This window comes from Cutaneotrichosporon oleaginosum, assembly GCF_008065305.1.
Source record: "Cutaneotrichosporon oleaginosum strain ATCC 20508 chromosome Unknown ATCC20508_contig05, whole genome shotgun sequence".
NCBI classification, from domain to species: Eukaryota; Fungi; Basidiomycota; class Tremellomycetes; order Trichosporonales; family Trichosporonaceae; genus Cutaneotrichosporon; species Cutaneotrichosporon oleaginosum.
In genome coordinates, this window is record NW_027072174.1 from 1,006,046 (window position 1) to 1,026,421 (window position 20,376).

Sequence of the window (20,376 nt, forward strand, 5' to 3'; positions counted from 1 at the left end):
GAGTCTGCATGCATCGCTCTCATGCCCCAGTGCTGCCGTCCGGAGGTTGGGATAAAGCGACGATGCCTCATGGAGAGCTGGTGAGGTGCGGAGAAGCGATGCCAGTCATCAATCGTGCGACCATGCGACTGTGAGCGTTCGAGCTGAAGCAATGGCTCCGTGTCATTTCGGTCCGGAAGCGCCGGAATTCAGTGATCGCCAGTGAGAGATCACCATTTCACCAAGAACATGCATATTACACCTTCGCTGAACGACCCTCGTCAGCGCTGCTTCAGCTTCCGAGCCTAATGCGAGAGCGAGGCCGTGTCGGCCGGCCTGGCCTCGCGCTTTATGTGACCTTCATGAGATAGCTGTAAAGGGGTGACTCGGATGCCCACGGCGATGGTCCGAAATAGCTTCTCTACTTCCAGCAGATCGGGCTTATCACGCCATGTCACTGGCCGATTTCGCCCACTCGAACTTGGTCTTCGCTTCTCTCATTTCCTCACCAGCATGACCCAGGACCTGGCACCGCCCATCCCCCTCCCGCCACTGACGCGTGTCGCAGTCGTTGGCGCTGGCGGGCCCAGCGGCCTCGTAGCCGTGGCTCAGCTCCTCGCGGCGGGAGTCGAGCCGTCACAGATCCTCGCTTTCGAGAGCCGCGACCGCGCCGGCGGCGTGTGGAACTACGAGGCTGAGCCTGGGGCGCAACACATCACGTGGCGTGCGGAGGGGCCGCCTATCGTACGCTCTGACGCCGAGATGGCGGCGCACGGCGCCAACGGACCTTCTGGTGCGCCATACCGCGAAGCAGGCTGACCCAAGCAATGTACGACCGCCTCCGCACCAACCTCCCAAACCAGATCATGAACTACCGCTTCGCCCCGTTTCCCAGGGGCACGCCCGTCTTCCCGACACATCAGCAAGTCGTGGAATACCTCCAGGACTACAGCAAGCGGCACGGCTTGAACGCCGTCATTCAGTGGGGCGTGCGCGTTACCGACCTCTACCACACGCCCGGCGGAGGCGACGCGGACAAGTGGACGGTCGAGACGACGGCGGGGCGCGAGACGGTGTCGCACGTCATCCTCGCAAATGGGCATTACAACGAGCCCTACCTTCCACCCATCCCCGGCCTCGACGCGTTCTCCGGAGAAGTCGTGCACGCTCGCTGGTGGCGTAATCCACGCCGCTTCCGGGGCCAGGATATTGTCGTTGTCGGCTCAAGAGCGTCGGGGAGTGACATTGCACGCGAGCTCGCACAGGACGACGACGCGGTGGCCGGGGACGCCAATGGCACAGCAGCGCGCACGATTTACCAGTCAGTGCGCGGGCACAAGCCCGGCGACAAGGTGTGGGACGAGACGTTGCCATGGACGCGACACATCCACGTCGTACCCGAGATCGTTGCGATCGAGCCATCTCCAGAGGGTAGCGTCCTGCTTCTCGCAGACGGCAAGAAGCTCTCTGGCGTCAAGGCGATCGTGTTCGCGACAGGATACCTCTTCTCCTACCCGTTTGCGAACAAGGCGCCATTTGACACGCACCCCCTCACCACTAGCCTCGCACAAGCGCAAGATGGTCTTCCATCCGCAGGCGGACAGGATATCCGCAACCTCAACAACACCGACACTTTCTACCTCCCTGACCCCACACTGGCGCTCATCGGCCTGCGTGAGTTCCGACCTAGACGAGGCTGACGGCAGACTACCAGGTCAACCCCTTCCCGCTTGGTGAAGCATCGGCCCGGCTGATCGCTCGTGCTTTCACGCGCGGCCAGGTGCCACCTCTCCCACCACTTATCCGTGCCTCAGACCGTCCAGGCGAGGTCAAGATTGGCGCACCGGCAGAATTTGATAATCAGGATGCCTGGCTACGCGCAATCGGTGAGGGCGGAGACGAGGGGACGCCAGAATGTTGGCCCCATAGCTCGGAGGCGACCCGCCAAGCGCGCATCAACGCGCTCAGGATGCGGAAGGAGGAGCTTGGTTATTAGATATAAACTTTTGTTGCGGGGATGTATCAGCAGAGGTGCGCAAGAAGCCTCAGCCTATGAGGAAAGGTCGGAAAACACTCTCACGTCTGCTGCATGTTACAAGCCAGACACGAGGTACATGACGAGACATCAGTCTATTAGCCCCAAGTTGAGTCTACACGCGAAGCCGCAGCTCGCACATCCAAGTTGCCCTACAGCTCAATATCTTCTGATAACTCAGATCGCCTACTCGCTCTTGGCGCCCTCGTCGCCGCTCTTCTCAGCCCAGTACTCATCGCTGCGCGCGGACCCGAGCCTGGCGCCCCGTCCACGAAGGAAAGGTACGACCTCGCGGGCGTACCGCACACCCTGCGGCCAGTCGCGCTCGTACTCGCCCAGCCGCTCGCTCGGCTTCGCCGCCGGCTTGAGCACCTCGCCGCCATACCTCTCAGCAAGCCAGAAGCTCGCCTTGAGCTTGGTGTCCTCACCCTCCAGCTCAAGCAGAATGCGCTCAAGATCGCGCGCGGCCTCGATGCGCTGGCGCAGAACGTGGCGCACAAGCTGGCGACTGGGCAGGTGCTGCGGGCGGACGTATTTCTCGCGCGGCGTTCCAGGGGGCAGGCCAGCGACGGCAGGCGGGTTAGGCGCGAACGATGCAACGTTGTCGAAAAACGTCTGAATCGACATTTCGACTCCAGGGCCAAGCCACACGCCGACAAGCACGCGCCACGCCGCTATCAGGCGCTTCAAGCTACTGTCAACTTTGACAACAGTGAACACTTACCCGCGGTAGTTCTGATCAATGAGGGCAGTGTGGTACTTGTGCAAGAGCCAGACAGCACCCGCAGCCATCACAAACGACAAGGGAACGGCCCAGAACAACCAAAGGAAGAAGAAGAAGATGATGGGGTACATGATGACGCTGAGGAAAAGGCCAAGGAAGACCTTCATTTGCGCGCGGGTCTCCTCCTCGTCCTCGGCAAGCGACGCCCCGAAGATTCCAATCGCGTATACGGGTAGGTGGAAGAGGAACGGAATGACAAAGAGAGGGAACTGAATGGCGCTCACGACCGTATCCCTGATGAGATGGGCCAGGGTGCGTAGCCGTCCGGGCACGGGGACGGGCTGAGCGGGGTCGAGGTCTTTGGGCAGCGGAAGGTCGGTGAGTGCAGAGTTCGAGAGACGCGACGAGAACAAGAGCTTGCGGTATCGAGCGAGAGTGGCCTTTAGACGGTCGATGCGCGGGTCGTCCGTGGCGAAAAGATCAGTGAGGGTTTGGGCAACGTCGACGTAGTCGGCGAGGGCGAGGTTGTCCTCTTTACGCCAAAGGAGCTCGGTGGCCATTTTGGCGGCGTAAGACGTGTCCCAGTCAGGCGCGTTGACCGTCATTTTGTGCATTTCGAGCTCCATCCGCTTGGTGAGTCGCTTGACTGTGGCCTTCCGGAGAGCATCGTCGCCGTTGAGGAAGTCATCTTTGAAGTCATCCATGGAGATCACCGGCCCATAAGTAACCGCCAGTCGCGAGCGGTACTTGGACTTGTCGCAGTATGCGATGCCGACCGGCACCACCGCGGCGGGGCGCCCGTCCTTGACGCCCGGATTGTCCTCAGTACCATGCAGATAGCGGATATACTCGAGGGCAGCCCACGACGTGCCATCCTTGAGCGGGATCAAGTGAGGCTCAGTGTGCGATGTACCTTCCGGGAAGACGCCGATACATTCGCCCTGCGCAAGTGCCTCGAATGTGCCACGGAATAGCTGCTGGTTGTTCTTGTTCTTCCTGTCGACCGCTGCTATCAGTACGGATCAATCTCGCAACGCACGAATGTTGCCAGCGTTCGTCAGGAGCACCTTCATAAACGGATGCTTGAACAAAGAGTCTTTCACCTGCCGTTAGGCGCGTCGCGACGCGTCGCGACTCACCCAGTAGTGGAGGAAGTGGCGGTGGGGAATGGTGTTACTCAGCACAGCAGGCTGGGGTCAGCCGGAGCATCAGTGGCACGTACGTCAATAGCCATGTTGGTGTGCGTGCAAGCGCTGGAGTCAGATTTGTCGTGCGGCGGTCGTACAAAATGATCGGGCCCTCGGCGGGGACGTTCTCCGAGCCGTAAACTTCAATCTTGCGGAAGAAAGAGGTGATGGCATTGCCGGAGATGTGAACGAGTGGCTCGTGTGAGAAGCCGAACGTCATGGTAGCTGAGACGGGGCGGCGCGGGGTATAATGAGCGGAGGTGATGTGCAGAGGTCAAGAAGTGGCGAACGAAATGCGGGATACGTGATGATGAGACGGTCACTGCGATCTTGACCGGGAAGACAGCTAGCTCAGCTGCTGACCTCCACTTGCAATCACCTTCCCTGCCCCACGCAACAATGGGTCACGCATGGGGCTCGTGCGGCTCATGGATCCGGAGTCACGTGAGGAACCGAACACGCGACATTAATGGGATAAAATCAAAACAATCATGCAGGAGTAATAAATTTCGTCTGTGCTGAGTGCGGCGAGCATGTTGCCCCGCGCCTCCACCCTCACAGAGCTCATGTTCAATCCTCAGTGAATTTTGACCTCATTCTTTGTCCATCTCCCAACGTTGCGACGCAATCATGCCAGCCACATCAGCAAAGGACACCAAGGGTACACTCAAAGTAAGGCAACGCTAACATTAGCTCTTGACGCCGCGATTCTCGCATATCTCGCGGCTCGTGGCCTCACGCGATCTACTAAGGCGTTCGAGAAGGAAGCCGCTGCCGCTGTCGGCGGTGACCCGGAGGCTCTTTCGGCCGCCTGGTCCGCCGTGAGCAAGGCGACTGCCGCCGCCACCACTGCCGCCGCCGCTATCGACGTTGAAATGGCCAGCGCCGACTCAGACTCGGATTCTGACTCGTCATCGGACGACAGTGGAAGCGAGAGCGACAACGAGAGCTCAGACTCGGAGAGCGACTCTGAGTCCGACTCGGACTCGGACTCTGACGAGGAGGAGGAGAAGAAGGCCAAGAAGAGCAGCGAAGACGCTGTCGAGGCTGTTGTCGCTATTGCGGCAGCTATCCCCCTGCCGGAATCCTCCTCGAGCTCGAGCTCATCGTCTGACTCCGACTCAGACTCCGGATCGGAGTCGGACTCGTCGAACAGCTCCAGCTCCTCTAGCTCCTCCAGCTCCTCCAGCTCTTCGAGCTCATCTAGCTCGGACGAGGACAAGCCTGCGGTGAAGGTCATCGACGTTGTCATCAAGTCCTCATCCTCGAGCGGCAGCTCGACCATCGAGGAAGCCAAGAGCAGCAGCGACAGCGGTGACGAAAGCGACTCTTCGTCTTCTTCCTCCTCGTCTTCCTCCTCGTCCTCATCCTCTGCCTCATCTGCTTCTGCATCCTCCTCTTCGTCTGCTTCGTCTTCATCGTCGGCTTCGTCCACCAAGTCGTCCAGCAGCAGTTCCTCGTCTTCATCCTCGAGCTCGAGCTCCAGCTCGAGCTCTTCGGAGTCTGAGGCCGAGGAGACCAAGCCAGGTCTTGGCTCTAAGCGCCGCCGCTCGCCCTCGTCCTCGCCTTCCTCAGACGACGCCAAGAAGCGCAAAGTCAACACCTCGTCCGCTCCCAGCACCTCCGCCTCCTCCGGTGCTTCCACGCCTGCTGCTGCCGCTGACGGGTGGACGCCCTCCACGTCTTTTGCCCCGAGCGGCACCTCGACGCCCAACGGCCCGAAGGGCAAGGGGCGGCCCCAGAACCAGCGTTTCGAGCGTATCAAGGCGCAGAACGTCACTTTCCATGACCAGCGCCTGATGGACAACTCGTTCGACGCGCACATTCGGAACGGCGCGTCCAACAACGACTTCGGCGCCCGTGCCTCCCGCGACTTGATTGTCACCCGTGGCGCTGGCTTCCGGAAGGAGAAGAACAAGAAGAAGCGCGGGAGCTACGCTGGCGGCGAGATCACGCTCGCTACCAACTCGATCAAGTTTGACGACTAGTTAGTCTGTAACCACTACCCACATAGAGCGGCGGTCCGCGATATCCTTCCGGTCATTGTAATATGCATAGATTCATTCAAAGGAGCCGATGGTCCCAAGATGCGTGATGGAGGCTTGTAAAGTGCGATGTGTGAGCGTATGGTGGCGCATGGCGTGCGAGACGTTGAAATGTGATGGGGACGAAAGTGTGAGATGGAAGGGGTGCGCGCCTCGAGGGAGGTGACGAGCGACAGGCACGTCTTGCCAGAGGCGCGACGCCGGGTGTGTCTCGCAGCGACTGCAGGTGGAATGATGCCTGGCTCGGTTTGCCGTCGGTGTATAAGAGACGAGAGGGGAGGTTGTGCCCTTGGGACTTACACCGACACGGGGCGCAAACTCCCCATTGCCGCGCCTAGGAAGCACCCCCACGCCGGGAGGTCGAGGAGGAGGGCGCGCGCGAACACAGCCCGCCGCCATCGCCAGCCGGCACGCCTGCGCTCGAAGTCGTTGCGCGCGGACGCAAGATCGCGCACCACGCGCTGGAGGTAGGGCTGGACAGCGAGGTGGGCGGCAGTCAGCGCGAGGCCGGCGAGGTAGAGCGTGGGCGGTGCGCGCCAGTCGACTGTCCAGTCTCCTGCACGCCATGACGCGAGGACGGAGGCTGCCGAAGCAGCGGCAGATGCGCCGCCCAAGGCCGCGGGGTTGGGAGTGGTCGGTGGAGGCGAAGCATGCACGAGGTTGAGGGCTGCGCCGACGACGGCGGCAAGCCCCGTCGTGTTTGCTTCGTAGAGGGAGAAGAGGGCGGCAAGGGGGGAGGTGGGGCGGGAAGAGGACTTGGGGGTCGGCGCAAAGTCGAGGAAGAGGGCGTGGTCGATGTTCGCCCACAGCGTACATGTCGCTGCGAGGAGGGGCGACATGCGCAGGAGGGTGGATGGATCGAAGATTGTGCGGGACGCCATGGCGCGGGGAGGTGGAGCCTGGGCAGGCCGTACAGAGACACGAAGAGGGGCGAAGCGGTTGGCGGGCGCGGCGGACTGGTGCAGAGGAGTGGACGGAGATGAGATGGATGGTCGTTCGTCCGGAGAAGATCGCTGCGGATGGTGGACCGGAATGTCCGTGCCTGAGAGTCATTGCGGACCTGTTGGCCGCGCTTGCTTTTCGAGATCTGACAGTCCTCTCATCTGCTGATCTGCTGCCACTGCTGCCCATGCATCTACTGCAAGCCTATCACTGCCCAAACTCAAGCTTGAAATGCGCCGCCATGCGGTCCTTGATGCGCTGGTCCTCCTCGGGGTCGTGCTCGTAGATCCCGCGCCCCGTCTTGGACCCGAGGTCACCGCGCTGCACGCGCTCCTCGATCGCGGCGGGGGTGACCGTGTCCGACGCGAGGAGGGGGAACAGCTGCCCCGTCACTGCCTTCCAAATATCCATGCCGCCGAGGTCCGTGACCATCATGGGACCGGCCGCCGCCCACCGGCTGCCGAGGCCGGCGCGGACGACGAGATCGATGTCTTCTGGGGACGCGACGCCGTCCGCGGCCAGCGCGTAGGCTTCGCGGTACAGCGCGGCCTGTAGCCGATTCGCGACGAAGCCAGGCACGGCGCGGTTGAGGACCACGGGGAGCTTGCCTGCGCGTTCCATCACTTCCTTGAGCTTGCGCAGCGTTTCCGGCGCCGTTTGGGGCGCGGGCACGATCTCGACGAGCGGCACGATGGCGGCGGGGTTGAAGAAGTGCGCGATCGCGAAGCGCTCAGGAGGAGTCAGTGCCGCTGCGAGCTTCTCCGCCGGCAGGCTTGACGTATTGCTCGCGACGATGCAGTCGGCGTTCAGGGCCGACAGGCGGCGGTACACCTCCTCCTTGATGGCCAGATCCTCGGCTATCGCCTCGAGCACGAGGTCTACCCTAACAACTGCCTCGTTGAGGTGCGTCGTTGTGCGAATGCGCTTGTCAAGCGTGGCCAGAGCTTCGGGGGGCACGTCCCAACACACCACGGAATGTCCGGCGTCCACCATTACCTGTGCCATGCCTGCCCCCATCTGCCCCGCGCCCAGCACCGCAATACGCAGAGATGTCGGATCTGTAGGCATCTGCTGTCAGCCAGGATCGCATCCAGTAAAGTACCTTGACAAAGCTGATACCGGCTTGGAAGGTGGATAAGACGAACGGGGTGACAGCGAGCGGAAGGATGCGGTTACCTCCCTTCAGGCACGCCGATGTCATCGGAGGTGGAGGTGGAGGCACGGTGGGCAATCCCATCATGCGACCAGACCGGACCTGCGGTCAGTGAGAACATGTCTCAGAAACATGCGAGCTCGGGACGCGCGGTTCTGCCGTGAGCGATGCTGCTGGCCGCCGGTTAGGAGTCAGTCATGGTCACAGTGCCCGCCCAGTAAACAACCAATTGCATGCCTCGGACGCCTCCAACGTACACTACCGTGTCTAGCCTGAAAAGCCTGGAGATGAGAGAGAGAAAGTGTGAGAGAGAGAGATTGTTGATTGACTTCAGATGCGATGACCCTTACCGCGTCCCCCGCGGCTTTTAGAGCTTGGCCTTGGACTTGCGCGTGACCGTGGCCTCGATGAAGCCGGAGGGGTCGGCGACGGGGTGGAAGACTTCGGCGCCGCCCTCATACCCGAGCCCATTGTCGAGGCCAAAGGGAGAGAGGTTGATGGGGATGAAGTGCTTGTTTGGGAGGGAGTACGAGATCGACTCGATGACGGGGCAGTGCTGGAGGATGAGCTGCTGCGTGTTGTACATGGTCGCCTGGACCGAAGCCGACTCGTCGGTGGCGAAGACCTCGAGGGTGTCCCTCTTGACGATCTCAGCAACCTTGGGAAGGTTGAGGGCCTTGCCAATGGCGCCAATGTTGTCGATCGTGAGGGGAATCTTGGGGAGGGGCACGCTGTACCAGCAGTCGACATCGGTCGAGAAGATGCGGTCCTTGACAGCAACGAGGGTGGTGTACTCGTCCGTCCAGAAGTCTTCGAAGGCTGAGCCCGAGGTCTTGCACACCGAGAGGTCCTTGATACCGCACTTGAGGTCGGCCTTGAGGCTCTTCTTGTTGGAGGCGTCGACAAAGCATGAGACCTGCTGCTTCTCCTCGCCGTCACGGACGAACGACCACTTGTGCGGCTGGCCGTTGACGGGGATGCGACTCCACTTGTGAGTGGTGAGGTCGACGTATGCCTTGTCAATGTGGTCGTAGCGGGTCACAAAGTGGGTCGCGATGTGGAGCGCAAACATGGCGGGGTCAAGAACATGGGGAGAGGTCTTGGCGAGGACGTTGACAGTGTTCTTCACAGTGTCGGTAGGGACGACAACCTTGTTGTTGGCCTCGGTGTACGACGTCTCGATGTCACCGTCGATGAGGGCGCGGACGGTGTACTCGATGAACGAGTGACGCTCCTGGCCGTAGAGGTTCTCGCGGACGACACGAGCGACGCGGACAAGGCGCTTGCCTTGGGTGTCAGCAAAGGCGGCGAGCGAAAGACTTACCGTAGCGGTGAGCGGAAACGTAGCCGGGCTGGTTAGGGGGCGCCATTGCTGTTGATGTGAAGGAGATTAGGAAGAGAAGAAGCGGAGTGGAGTGCTAGAGAAACGGGAGTGAGTGAGGTAGGGAGGGGTGAGGTTGATGGTGAGAAATGAGACTTGATGTATTTATGGGAAAGAGATGTACGATGGGTGTGACTTGGGCGGAGGAAGGGTGGTGGGCAACCAACCGCACGAACCGCGGCATCATCCACTCTGCGGTGACCCAAAGCCGTTATCAGGTGACCTGCTCCGGTCCCCACCTCGCCCTCTCCGTCGTGTCTGCATGTCTGCAGCACGACTTCTTTGTTCGTCTTCCGTTCCCAGACCGCGCAGACCGGCAGCACCGGAGGCAAAATGACATAGACCTGCAGCATAATGACATAGAATCGCCCGTGATGACATAGAGCAGCTGTAACATGACATAGAATCGAGTTTGCATTTCCAATCGCCCCCCCGTGCATCGATAACCCTTATCCGCCAGCGCTGTCCTCTTCGTATGCGCTCTCCCGATATCATCGGGCTTCATGAGCGGACTGAACGCGAGCCTCGCGAGCCCCGATGTAATCGCATTTCGAGTGATAGCGTCGCGCCGTATTATTAACCAGTATAAGCTGATTACCTGATGGCTTGGGTGCGGATCCCAGCCTGGTTTCTGGGCGATTGGCCCTTCCGTCCAGGCACGGCTGGTTGCGCCTGAACCGCATGAACCGGACGGAGCTGTCCGGTCTGTGTTCGGCTGCTCCTGCGACGTCGGCGGAAACCCCTTGGGCGTGCTGCGGCATGGTGGTGTCGGCGTGAGTCTAGCAAGCTTCGGAGACAGCCAGCTCAAGGATCAGGTTAGCTCCTTCCACTGTGCTGCACGATAAACGCGATTGTCGAGGGATCCAGGTGCCGCATGATCGGCTGATGCGCACCAAGCAGAAGGATGATGGGCATGCGGGGTGCGGAAGCCCTGATGGTGCCTGACCGACTAGGGCATGGAATGCCCACACGTGCATCTGTGTCTGTGCTGTGATATTGCAAGACATCTATCTTCGTTGACCTTGCTCCATCGCCCACTGCTTCACCACAACACCATAATGTTCCAACACTGAGCGGGCCGAGGTTGATACTAGAACCCGGACGACAACCGCTGGAAGCGAGCCGACGCTGCCGAGCATCCCACGTCACAGAGTCTGCGTCCATTTGCGCTTGGTCTGACAACTCCCACTCGATGCCTTCCCGCGACAAGCAGCATTAGCAGTTGCGACTCTGAGGGCGCCGCCACCCAGCAAGCTTCGCGTCGCGCTTCACTTCACCTCACTTCACTTCAGAAGTTCGGCTTGCTGTGGAGGTCTATGAGAGCTGCCCGTGGCGCACGAAAAGACTCGAGGCAGCAGTCACGGGGTGGCCCACAGGCGGGCAGTGCGCAGGACGTCTGCGATGACTCGGCGTCCATAGTTAATAATGCTTGGGTTGTTTTCAGCTCCTATCGACGCACAAGACAATTATTACTCACGTCATGATATTGCAAGCGTCACCGCCCAACCTCGAGTGGAAGCTACATCCGACGGGCAACCGAATTATCTCCGACTAACAGGAGAGAATGGAATACCCGAAGCACGCTACCGCCACGTGTTTTGCGAGAGAGAGGATATCGGGCCAAGTCTTGTGGATACAGCCGAGACCCTGAAGTGGAGGTCCAAGTTGGCGAGGTTGGCCTGGATCCGGCTTGAATACAGCTCATGACAGGTTATTACAGGTATTACAGGTATTACACTCCGGTTTAGGCATATCCAAACGGCATTTAGGCCACTCACAGCATCCCATCGCTCCCCCTCCCCGACCGACGCCTTGCCGGTCCTCTTCACGCCCTTTTCCGCGGACAACTTTCTCCTTCTTCGTCCTCCTCTCCATCACTCCAAAATGCTCGCTGCTATCGCCCGCCCCGCCCTCCGCTCCCGCTCGGCCTACGCCGGCGCCGCTCGCGCCGTCGCTGCCCAGCGACTCATGTCTACCAAGACGGACGGCATCAACACCATCACCGTCTTCGGTGCTGGTCTCATGGGCGCCGGCATTGCCCAAGTCTCGGCCCAGGCTGGCCTCAAGGTCATCCTTACCGACGTCACGGACAAGGCGCTCGAGAACGGCCTGAACATTATCAACAAGTCGGTCGCCCGCGTCGGCAAGAAGCAGCAGCCCGACGACATCGAGGGCTTCACCCAGAAGGTCCTTGCCAACATCACCACCACCACCGACGCGTGAGCTCTCTCTCTCTCTCTCTCCGAATGTTAGCTGACAGCCAGCGAGCAGGCCGTCGCCTCGACTGACCTCGTTTGCGAAGCCATCATCGAGTCGATCAAGGTCAAGCGCGACCTCTTCTCCTTCCTCGACAAGAAGGCTGGGTGAGTAACGAATTCTCCTCCCATACCTCGGCCAAGAGAGACGTGGCTGACTTCAGCGCCAACACCATCTTCGCCTCCAACACTTCATCGCTCGGCATCTCCGAGATCGCTGAGAACTGCACTGAGGAGCGCAAGGCTCTCTTCGGTGGCCTCCACTTCTTCAACCCTGTCCCTGCTATGAAGCTCGTCGAGGTCGTTCGCACCAACAAGACCAGCGACGCCACCTACCAGGCCCTCTTCGACGTCACTAAGCGCATGGGCAAGGTTCCCGTTGCGTGCAAGGACACCCCCGGCTTCATCGTCAACCGTCTCCTCGTCCCCTACCTTCTTGAGGCTGCCCGCATGATCGACCGCGGAGACGCCACCAAGGAGGACATTGACATTGCCATGAAGCTCGGTGCCGGCTACCCCATGGGCCCCTTTGAGCTCCTCGACTACATTGGCCTTGACACCACCCAGTTCATCGCTGAGGGCTGGGTTGACAAGGCCAAGTCGGGTGTTCTCCCCGAGGCTCTCGTCGCCCCCACCTCGTCCATCGCTGACCTTGTCAACAAGGGCGAGCTTGGCCGCAAGAGCGGCAAGGGCTTCTACGACTACTCGAACGCCAAGAAGTAAAGGAATGGCAGTATAGCAGCAGTTAAGCAGAGCATAGGACCATTAGCATGCAATGCGTCAGGTTGCAGTGGCCGCGGAGATCGCGGCCGAGGGGAGTCAAGGAGAGTCAGTTGGTACCGAACCGAGTGGGCAATGTCAGAGTTTGGCGAGGCCTTGAGGCGAGTTTGATAGGGACGAGCAGCAAGTCTTGGCTCATGGCTTGCATGGCTTGTCGTACTTCATCCTGTTTTCATGATATTGTGATTTCCTACTACCAAGTGCGACGTGTCTTGACACGGCTTGAACGGTTCAACACATCCTCCGAAATGCACTTCACCTGAGAGGTCCGGTGACGGCCCGCCGCGGAATTCGTCGCGTCGGTGGAGGTTGACTGAACTGATCGACAGTTCGCCACCGCACCAACATCCGCCATGGACCCCGCTCTAGTCGACCTCGACGTCTACCTCGCCGACCCGACCTCTGCTGCCGCCAAGGCGGAGGCGGAACGCGCGGCCGAGTCGCTGATCCTCACCGGCGCGCTTGTAGTCCGGGACTCACGCGCTCCAAAGGAGGCGAACGACCGCTTCCTCGACCTCTTCGAGGACTACTTCGCGCAGCCCGACGACGTCCTGCGCGTCGACGAACGCCCCGAGCTCGGATATCAGGTCGTGAGTCGTCCTTGGAATACCGCTGAGCGCAGGGCGTGACCCTCGAGAACACGGAGAAGCCCAAGTGCGGACGCGACGACGAGTGTCAGGCGGTCATTGCCGCGCTCGACCCCGCCGAGCGGCCTCTCGACCTCAGCGGGCACTCCGCCGACCCGAAGTGCCGGTGAGCTTGCTTGCGGCGGGAGCTGACGCAGTTTCTTCCACCGCATGACGGAGAAGCCGCCGTACGAGTCCAAGTTTCCCTACTCGACCGCGCCTAATGTCGTGCCCGCCGCTATGGAGGGGTGGGAGACGCGCGTCGACGAGTGGGGCTCGCACATTAAGCAAGCGTGAGGTCCACTCCTCCCTCGCTGACTCTAGGGTCGAGGGCGTCGCGCGCATGGTTGCAGCGGGATTGGGGCTGGAAGAGCGCATCTTCCTCGACGCGGGACGGTACGGCTCCCATCTCCTCGCCCCTACAGCCACCGACCTCGACAAGTATGGCGAACTCAACTCGTGCGTGTGTTCGCTGAGTGACCTGACCGCAGGATCTACGCCGGCTTCCACACCGACCTCAACTTCCTCACTATCCACGGCCAGTCGCGATACCCCGGATGTAAGTCCTTCGAAGGACAAGCTGACATAGTGAACATCTGGGCGCGGAATACTGGCAAGCGCATCCCCGCCAAGGTGCCCGAGGGATGCTTGCTAGTGCAGGCGGGCAAGCAGCTCGAATGGCTCAGCGGCGGTCTCATCAAGGGTGGGTACATGTGGACCCGACGCGAGCTGGGTGAATGCTTACAGCAGCTGGGTTCCACGAGGTCATCTGCAACGAGGCGACGCTAGCGGTGCGTCCATGTTCGAAGCAGCTGATTCCAGGCCCTTGAGCGCCGCAAGGCATCCCACCCCGACCGCCCGCGTATTCGCATCTCGTCGACTTTCGTGAGTCGCAGCCGACGCACGAGGAGCTAACTTCAGTTCTGGCACCTCACACCCGACTTTCACCTGGAGCCCATGCCCGAGCTCAAGGCGCGCGCCGAGAAACGCTTTGGTTCGCAGAAGGATTACGGCGCCATGCTCGTCGGCGACCAAGTCCGCCAGTGAGTTAGCATACCCGGTCACACTGACGCCAGGGAGCTGGGCCTAATTGCGCTCATGTCGTAAACCCTCGAGCCGAGGAAGGTTGGCTCTTTCCGTTGCTCGCGACCAATACCCTGCATGTACTTAGTTATACAACCTACTTGTTACTCTCCATCTGCTCGAGCTGTGCGACGAGCTCGTCCATCGGATCTGGCTCCTTTTTCGGCGATTGTGACTCCGGGGACGCCGCCTTGAGCTCTGATCCGCCGCGGTGTGTGGGCACCAACATGGCAGCAGGGTTGTACCCAGGCGCGAGCTTGTGCAGAGCGGCCTTCTCGCGCTCCTCCTCCTCGGCTTCGCGCGCATGCAAGATCGCAGCATTACGTGCTCGCCGTTCCGCGATCGCGATGTGTGGTGGCGGCTGCAGCGACACGACGTGCTGTTCTAGCGTGAATGGGTAAACGAACTGCCGTTAGCGGCTGAGACCAAGATAGACGCACGTAGGCCGTGATGTCCTCGGGCAAGGGATGGACATCTGAAGGCAGCTCGACCTGTTGTCAGTGTTGCAGACCGTGAGACGGGTGAGCGCACCGGTGGTGGAAGCCAGAGGGAGGGCGACTTGATCAGCGGCACAGTCGCCGCCGCGGCGTACTGCTGTGGGATGGGGCCTGGAGTTAGCAGGCTCAAGAGATGTAAGCAGCCTACCTATCTGCGATGCGGACATGGAGTGGGTGATGGCAACAACACCAGCTGGCAGTTGGGCGGCAATCTGCCATGACGCAGTCGATCCGGCTATCATCTCATATACTGATACTAATCGCGAACTAAATGTGCCTGGACATTAGCGGAACCAGATTTCTTCGAGTCACGACCACCAAGTAGCCTTGTCGGTGCTCACAAAGATCTCCGTTCCAACACATCGTCATGGCTGCAGAGGTGCGCGTGCGCGGAGGACGAGCTGACAGCAGGCTAAAATCGACCCAACCGGGAGACTTGTCGAGGCGCTCGTGGTGCGCCTGCGCCGAAGGTGAGTTGGCCTTTCCGCCAGTGCTGACTGCAGGCAAATCGTCGGCTCGCGCAATGTTGCGCTCGCGACGGCTGCGTTGATGCAGAACGTCGTGCGCAGCATGCGTTTCAGCACCATTGACGAGCTCATCGATGCGATCCGCGGCATCGGCAGACTGCTGAACGAGGCGAACCCGAAGGGTGGGTGTGGCCGATTGCGGCCTTCCTAGCTATTTGCGGAAGTGTAACACGACTAATGTCAGAACTGGCCACAGGCAACATTGTGCGGCGCATCATTAAACTCATCCGCGAAGAGTACCGCGCCGCTGCCGCTGCGCACATGTCCCAGCCCTCCTCTGTTCCCGGGACGCCAGGGCCAGCCACCCCCGGCTTTGCCACGCCGCCAAACTACTTCAGTTACTCGCCCAACGCGGGCAGTGTTCCGGGCACGCCGATGCCGCGCTCGACACCCAACCTCTCGAACTTTGTGGCGATGCGCCACAGCCGCGTGCAGCTCGAGCGTCAGGGCTCGTTGCTCGACATGTCCGCGGCCACGAGCAGCCTCTTCGCGACGCCGCCCCGCGTGCTGTCGTCGCAGGGGCACAGCCGGCGTGAGAGCACTGCGTCGCCGACTCTCGGCGAGATGACGGAGTGGGAGGAGCGCGAGCGCGAGCAATTTGCGCGGCAGGCGAGCAAGCTCAAGCCTGTGCTGATACAGGCTATTGACGAGGTCATTGGCGAGCTCGAGACGACGCACGAGGATGTCGCCCGCGGCGCCAAGGAACACATCCACTCGGGCGAGGTGATCCTCACTCTTGGCCACTCGCGTACCGTCGAGCACTTCCTCAAGAGCGCGTACCGCGAGCGCAAGTTCTCCGTCATCGTCCTCGAGAGCGCCCCATCATTCAACGGACAGGCCATGGCCGCCGCGCTCGCCCAGCACGCCATCCCCACCCTCCTCGTTCCTGACAGCAGCCTGCACGCCGTCATGCCGCGCGTAACAAAGGTCATCTTCGGCGCACACTCCGTCTCGGCCAACGGCGGCATGTTTGCGTTGGCCGGCTCGCTCGCGTGCACCCTCGCCGCGCGCACGCACGCCAAGCCTGTCGTCGTTGTTGCAGGCCAGTTCAAATTCGCCCCGTCGTGGAACCTGTATCACGAGTACGACACGCTCGACTTCCAGGGCCCGGGGCCAGTCATTGGGTATGACCACACGGGCGGCGGCGGCGGATACGAGGGTGTCGAGGTTCCGGACCCTCACTTTGACTACATCCGGCCTGAGCTAGTCAACCTCTACGCAACGAATGAGTGAGCTTTGTACTCTCGACGAGAGGCTAACCGCAGCGGCGACCACCCTCCCTCGTACATCTACCGCATCATCAAGGAGGCGTATGACGATGAGGACCTCGTGCTGTAGTATAGTGTTCGCCTTGGGTATGTGATAAACGGAGATTTGGCGCATAGTGAGGGCAAGCTGTGTCGTGTTCAACGGTCGAAAGACACTGATTGCCTGCCACGACTACATATATATCCAGCGCGATAGCCACGCTGCCATTATCTTTGACCAGCTTACACGGAACCCGTCCTTGAAATCCGCAGTGACATAATGTAAATCGAGTGGCCGCGTACAAGATCGTGCCTTGTTCAGTCATGGGCGAAGAGCTCAAGCATCGCGGCCTCATCCTCGTCATGCTCGTCATCCTCAATGGGGACGCTGAACGGCAGGCGCTCGAAAAGTTCGGCGTTTTCGCTGGGCGAATATTCGCACTCACGCCCTGCCTCTCTATACGTGGGTTCCCAAACCGAAAGTGCTTTAACAACCGCGTAAGCTTCTGCGCCCTCCGCGATTTTCAGATAAGGGAGGAGCCGATGGCGCACACCGGGGATCGCCTCAATCGTGCCCTCCATCTCAAGCTCGTCGGCGCTCAGCTCAGCAGCGTAGTCCTCCCCGGTAACGCATCGCAGAAAGTGGCCCCTCGCTGGAGACACGAGGTTACGCACCTCAGCGGCGAGAATGTCAACGACATCCCAGTCGTCCGGGAGGCCGAGCCATGCGTGTGGGATGAGATGCGCATTCACGAGGGTCACGCTGCGCCCTAATGCCTCCCCGTCCGCGTCCGTCAGCGCCTTTGCAAGCTCCCGGACGAGGTACGCGCGCCGGTCTTCGATGGAGGGATGCTCCATGCCATAATTGACGCGTGTCAGGGCGGGGTGGTGTGGCGTGAACACGACGACGACAGTGGACACGCCGACGAGACGTGTCCACAGCCTGTCGAAGCCTACGATGCGATACTCGCTTTCCGCGTCGCTTTCCGCCCGAGGAAATATGTGGTGTACCACTTTGCTGCACAGATCCGGCACGAGGTTGCGGGGGCGGTGCATTTCGTCGCACGACACGTCCGCCCCTGCGGTGTGGTAATATACGAGCGTGCGCGCCGGAAACGGTACGTAAGGTTCGTGGTATGTGCGGAACGTGCGCACGCACTGCAGGTCAAGCGCGATCCACATGGTCTCTTCCAAGTGGGACTGGTTAGGGTAGATGTCGAGGACGCGCGTAAGAGATAAGAGGCGTTTGGTGCGCTCTACAAGGGCCGGGGCGGGCGGCTTTCGGCCCTTGGGAATAGGGAATCTCTCTCGAGTTCCGAGGTCGGAGTGCGGTCTCAGAGCGGGCACAGGGCCGAGCGGGGAGGAGATGGGACCAGGGATGAACTTGCATCGATTATCGCGCTCAGTTGTTTCATCAATGATGAGGTGGCGCATGAAGCGGGCATCCACCTTTTCGCGGAAGAGGCGACACACGCCACGGAGAGAGAGGAGCGCCTGGTACGATGCGACCGCCACGAGCAGATCAGCGATGTGGGGGTAGCTTGCGAGTTCGAGCGTCCCCCGCTGCGGGCCGAATGTAGACATGTGGCGCGAGGGCGGGGTCGACGGACGAAGCGGGGCGGAGTTCGCTCGTGCGCGCCTGGCGGGCCGTGGGAGGAAGTGACGTGGGCGCACGCTCTCGCCCGGTACGTACGAGACGAAACCCTCGTCCAGTGCCTCATGGGGAGTGAGAGTATTCGCATATTCTTGGCGGCTGAGGAAAGCGAGGCGCGTCATAGCTGCCGCGCGCTGCTCCGGCAGAGGAGGAACATTGGGTTTGGACGTGTCGTACGAGCGGCGCCAAGAGGCCTGGATGCGATCGCGGATGACGAGCTCAACTGCGTGCGGGTCGCTATCTGGGTCAAAGCCGATGCTGGTGAGATGTGCGCCCAAGTTCACCACTGTGCATTCACCGCCGCCCACGAGAGAATCGCTGATGAATTCAGTGAGTGGCGTGGTTCCCCGGAACCACTGCGTATTTAAGCGCCTACTCCCCCGTGTCTCGCGAACATGAGCCTTGAGGGCTGTGGACCGGTGGTTGTCGGGAAGGATCACCGATCTGGGCCTGCGGTGGTAGGCAGGGAACCAGGATCGGTAAGAATTGAGCACCCAGACGGTGTGCTTCACGCCCAAAGACGTTGACATGAAAAGATGTTCGGCACCAACATCATCGTTGTGCAGGATATGCACGACCGTCTTCTCGGAACCTTGAGCGCCTTGGAGATGGGTGGTGACAGGCCAGCGACGCCCGTGCTCCATCCACATCGTGCAGATCAAACCCAGCGGTGGCGGCACGACAAAGAACACGGATATTTTGGCGTGCACTTCTGGGGCCGCGAAGATGGACCCATCGTTATTGGGAAACTGGCGCAGCGTATGGAGGTTCATCGGCCCCAGGAGGAGATTGTAAGCCGTGTGGGGCTCGTAACAAATCCTGCGGCAACCGATGACGATGTCGAGCACGCGTGTGTGCTCCAGGTTGGTTCGGATGCGATCCAGCTGCTCCTGCGCACTCGCTGGGCGCGGCCCAACGGGCTCGAGCCAGCACATACCGTCGGCGGGCATGAAGGCTGGAATGCGGCCGTGTGGCGCTGTCACGAGTTCGCAGATCGTGTTCGCGTCCTCCTTGACCATGTACATGCAGACATGAGCGACGAGGAGCGCATCTGCGCGGGCACGCAGATCCTTACTCGCCCCGCGGAGGGCAAGAAGTGCTCCGCGGTCAGCGTGCGTGAGGACAGCAGAGAGGATGCGGGGATGCGCTTGTGCGTCAAGCATGCCTGCGGTGGTCATTTGTCGGGAACATCAGTCGTCGGGAACAGTTGTGCTCGAGCATTATACTGTACTGAGCCGCAGGCTTAAGTCGCACCGCATCCGAGACACCAACATGAGAGAGATTCGTCTCGGATCCGGGACCACCCGCACCAAAGTGTCAGTAGTGCGACGCTCATATCAGTAGCTGGAGGGCTGTATTTGCTATCGAGGATGAGAGGAGCAGAGGAGGAGGACACGGGTGGTATCGACAGCAATCCGACAAGTAAGGGTGGTTTGCTTCGTGTGCTGTTGGCCACACTCCGCTGAAGGATGACACCGAACGCGCCTTCCAACTTGCCGACGACGCCACCACCTGTTGCCGCGGGGACTTATGCTGTCATACCCCAACCCCTGAGCACGCTGAACGCGAGTCTCCGATAAATCTTCTTGACAACGACAAAGTCTCGGCCAAGCGATCCAGCGAGGGGGTGGGAGAGGCACCCGCGAGGAACTCAGACTAATGCGTGACAACTTTTTTCGGATCGACCGATGAATAATAGGTGTGCAGCGGAGCGCAGGCTGCACCGAGGAGGTACGCTTTGCATGTCGAGTCAGTATGCGCATCTCTGGAGTATCCTGTGATGGACGCCTACGCGCTGTGCTGAGAAGTAATGGGTCAACGGGGTTCGGAGGTGCAAGTTGTCCGGAGGGACGGTGGTGGATAACCGAAACGCTGTGTCTTGACCGCTCCGAAGTAGGGGAATGGGGACCTGATGGCGCGGTGTCGTGGGGACGGCGTGAAGCTAGTCGTGGACGAGAGGCTAGTCATGTGCGTGGCGCGATGGCCGACGGCAAGCTTGGTTAGCTCAGCGTGGGCGCGTCGCGGCATGAGGGGCGGGTATCATTGCCGGCCTGGTCGGCGGCCGGTCTCTTGAAACGTAATAGGAACATTAGGCTGGATTGTAATCAGTGTCATCATTTCGTAATCATGCGGTTGTCGCCACTGAGAATCTCGGGCCCTGGCCCTGGCCCGGTAGCTTGTCGATCTAGTCATCGCCGAGCATCTCCTTGTCCCACGTCGTCCTCTTTCTCTTTCTCTTTCTCTTTCTCTTTCTCTCTCGC

General features: G+C 60.6%; 9 protein-coding genes across 9 annotated transcripts; 4 read left to right on the forward strand and 5 right to left on the reverse strand.

The window, feature by feature from the left end:
* Positions 1 to 492: 492 nt before the first annotated feature.
* COLE_05925 (uncharacterized protein) lies at positions 493 to 1,975 on the forward strand (the record flags this gene model as incomplete). Its single annotated transcript, XM_018421836.2, has 3 exons — positions 493 to 772; positions 805 to 1,653; positions 1,686 to 1,975. 3 exons carry the CDS (start codon positions 493 to 495, stop codon positions 1,973 to 1,975), a joined length of 1,419 nt encoding a protein of 472 aa, XP_018282384.1.
* Positions 1,976 to 2,200: 225 nt separating this feature from the next.
* On the reverse strand, positions 2,201 to 4,145 carry COLE_05926 (uncharacterized protein; the record flags this gene model as incomplete). The annotated part of the gene is made up of 6 exons (XM_018421837.2): positions 2,201 to 2,705; positions 2,739 to 3,744; positions 3,778 to 3,841; positions 3,878 to 3,928; positions 3,961 to 3,991; positions 4,024 to 4,145. 6 exons carry the CDS (start codon positions 4,143 to 4,145, stop codon positions 2,201 to 2,203), a joined length of 1,779 nt encoding a protein of 592 aa, XP_018282385.1.
* Positions 4,146 to 4,555: 410 nt separating this feature from the next.
* On the forward strand, positions 4,556 to 5,913 carry COLE_05927 (uncharacterized protein; the record flags this gene model as incomplete). The annotated part of the gene is made up of 2 exons (XM_018421099.2): positions 4,556 to 4,586; positions 4,619 to 5,913. 2 exons carry the CDS (start codon positions 4,556 to 4,558, stop codon positions 5,911 to 5,913), a joined length of 1,326 nt encoding a protein of 441 aa, XP_018282386.2.
* Positions 5,914 to 5,985: 72 nt separating this feature from the next.
* COLE_05928 (uncharacterized protein) lies at positions 5,986 to 6,786 on the reverse strand (the record flags this gene model as incomplete). The annotated part of the gene is made up of 1 exon (XM_018426303.2): positions 5,986 to 6,786. One exon carries the CDS (start codon positions 6,784 to 6,786, stop codon positions 5,986 to 5,988), a length of 801 nt encoding a protein of 266 aa, XP_018282388.1.
* Positions 6,787 to 7,119: 333 nt separating this feature from the next.
* COLE_05929 (uncharacterized protein) lies at positions 7,120 to 7,980 on the reverse strand (the record flags this gene model as incomplete). Its single annotated transcript, XM_018421838.2, has 1 exon — positions 7,120 to 7,980. One exon carries the CDS (start codon positions 7,978 to 7,980, stop codon positions 7,120 to 7,122), a length of 861 nt encoding a protein of 286 aa, XP_018282389.1.
* A 452-nt stretch (positions 7,981 to 8,432) lies between these two features.
* Positions 8,433 to 9,435, reverse strand: COLE_05930 (uncharacterized protein; the record flags this gene model as incomplete). The annotated part of the gene is made up of 2 exons (XM_018425692.2): positions 8,433 to 9,352; positions 9,390 to 9,435. 2 exons carry the CDS (start codon positions 9,433 to 9,435, stop codon positions 8,433 to 8,435), a joined length of 966 nt encoding a protein of 321 aa, XP_018282390.1.
* Positions 9,436 to 11,414: 1,979 nt separating this feature from the next.
* Positions 11,415 to 12,424, forward strand: COLE_05931 (uncharacterized protein; the record flags this gene model as incomplete). The annotated part of the gene is made up of 3 exons (XM_018420146.1): positions 11,415 to 11,665; positions 11,711 to 11,809; positions 11,866 to 12,424. 3 exons carry the CDS (start codon positions 11,415 to 11,417, stop codon positions 12,422 to 12,424), a joined length of 909 nt encoding a protein of 302 aa, XP_018282391.1.
* A 410-nt stretch (positions 12,425 to 12,834) lies between these two features.
* Positions 12,835 to 14,214, forward strand: COLE_05932 (uncharacterized protein; the record flags this gene model as incomplete). Its single annotated transcript, XM_018420642.2, has 10 exons — positions 12,835 to 13,071; positions 13,104 to 13,234; positions 13,266 to 13,400; positions 13,432 to 13,566; positions 13,599 to 13,666; positions 13,697 to 13,810; positions 13,858 to 13,898; positions 13,930 to 13,992; positions 14,029 to 14,150; positions 14,184 to 14,214. 10 exons carry the CDS (start codon positions 12,835 to 12,837, stop codon positions 14,212 to 14,214), a joined length of 1,077 nt encoding a protein of 358 aa, XP_018282392.1.
* A 2,565-nt stretch (positions 14,215 to 16,779) lies between these two features.
* COLE_05933 (uncharacterized protein) lies at positions 16,780 to 19,293 on the reverse strand (the record flags this gene model as incomplete). Its single annotated transcript, XM_018427495.2, has 1 exon — positions 16,780 to 19,293. The coding sequence occupies one exon, from the start codon at positions 19,291 to 19,293 to the stop codon at positions 16,780 to 16,782; it is 2,514 nt and encodes an 837-aa protein (XP_018282395.1).
* Between the last annotated feature and the right edge of the window lie 1,083 nt (positions 19,294 to 20,376).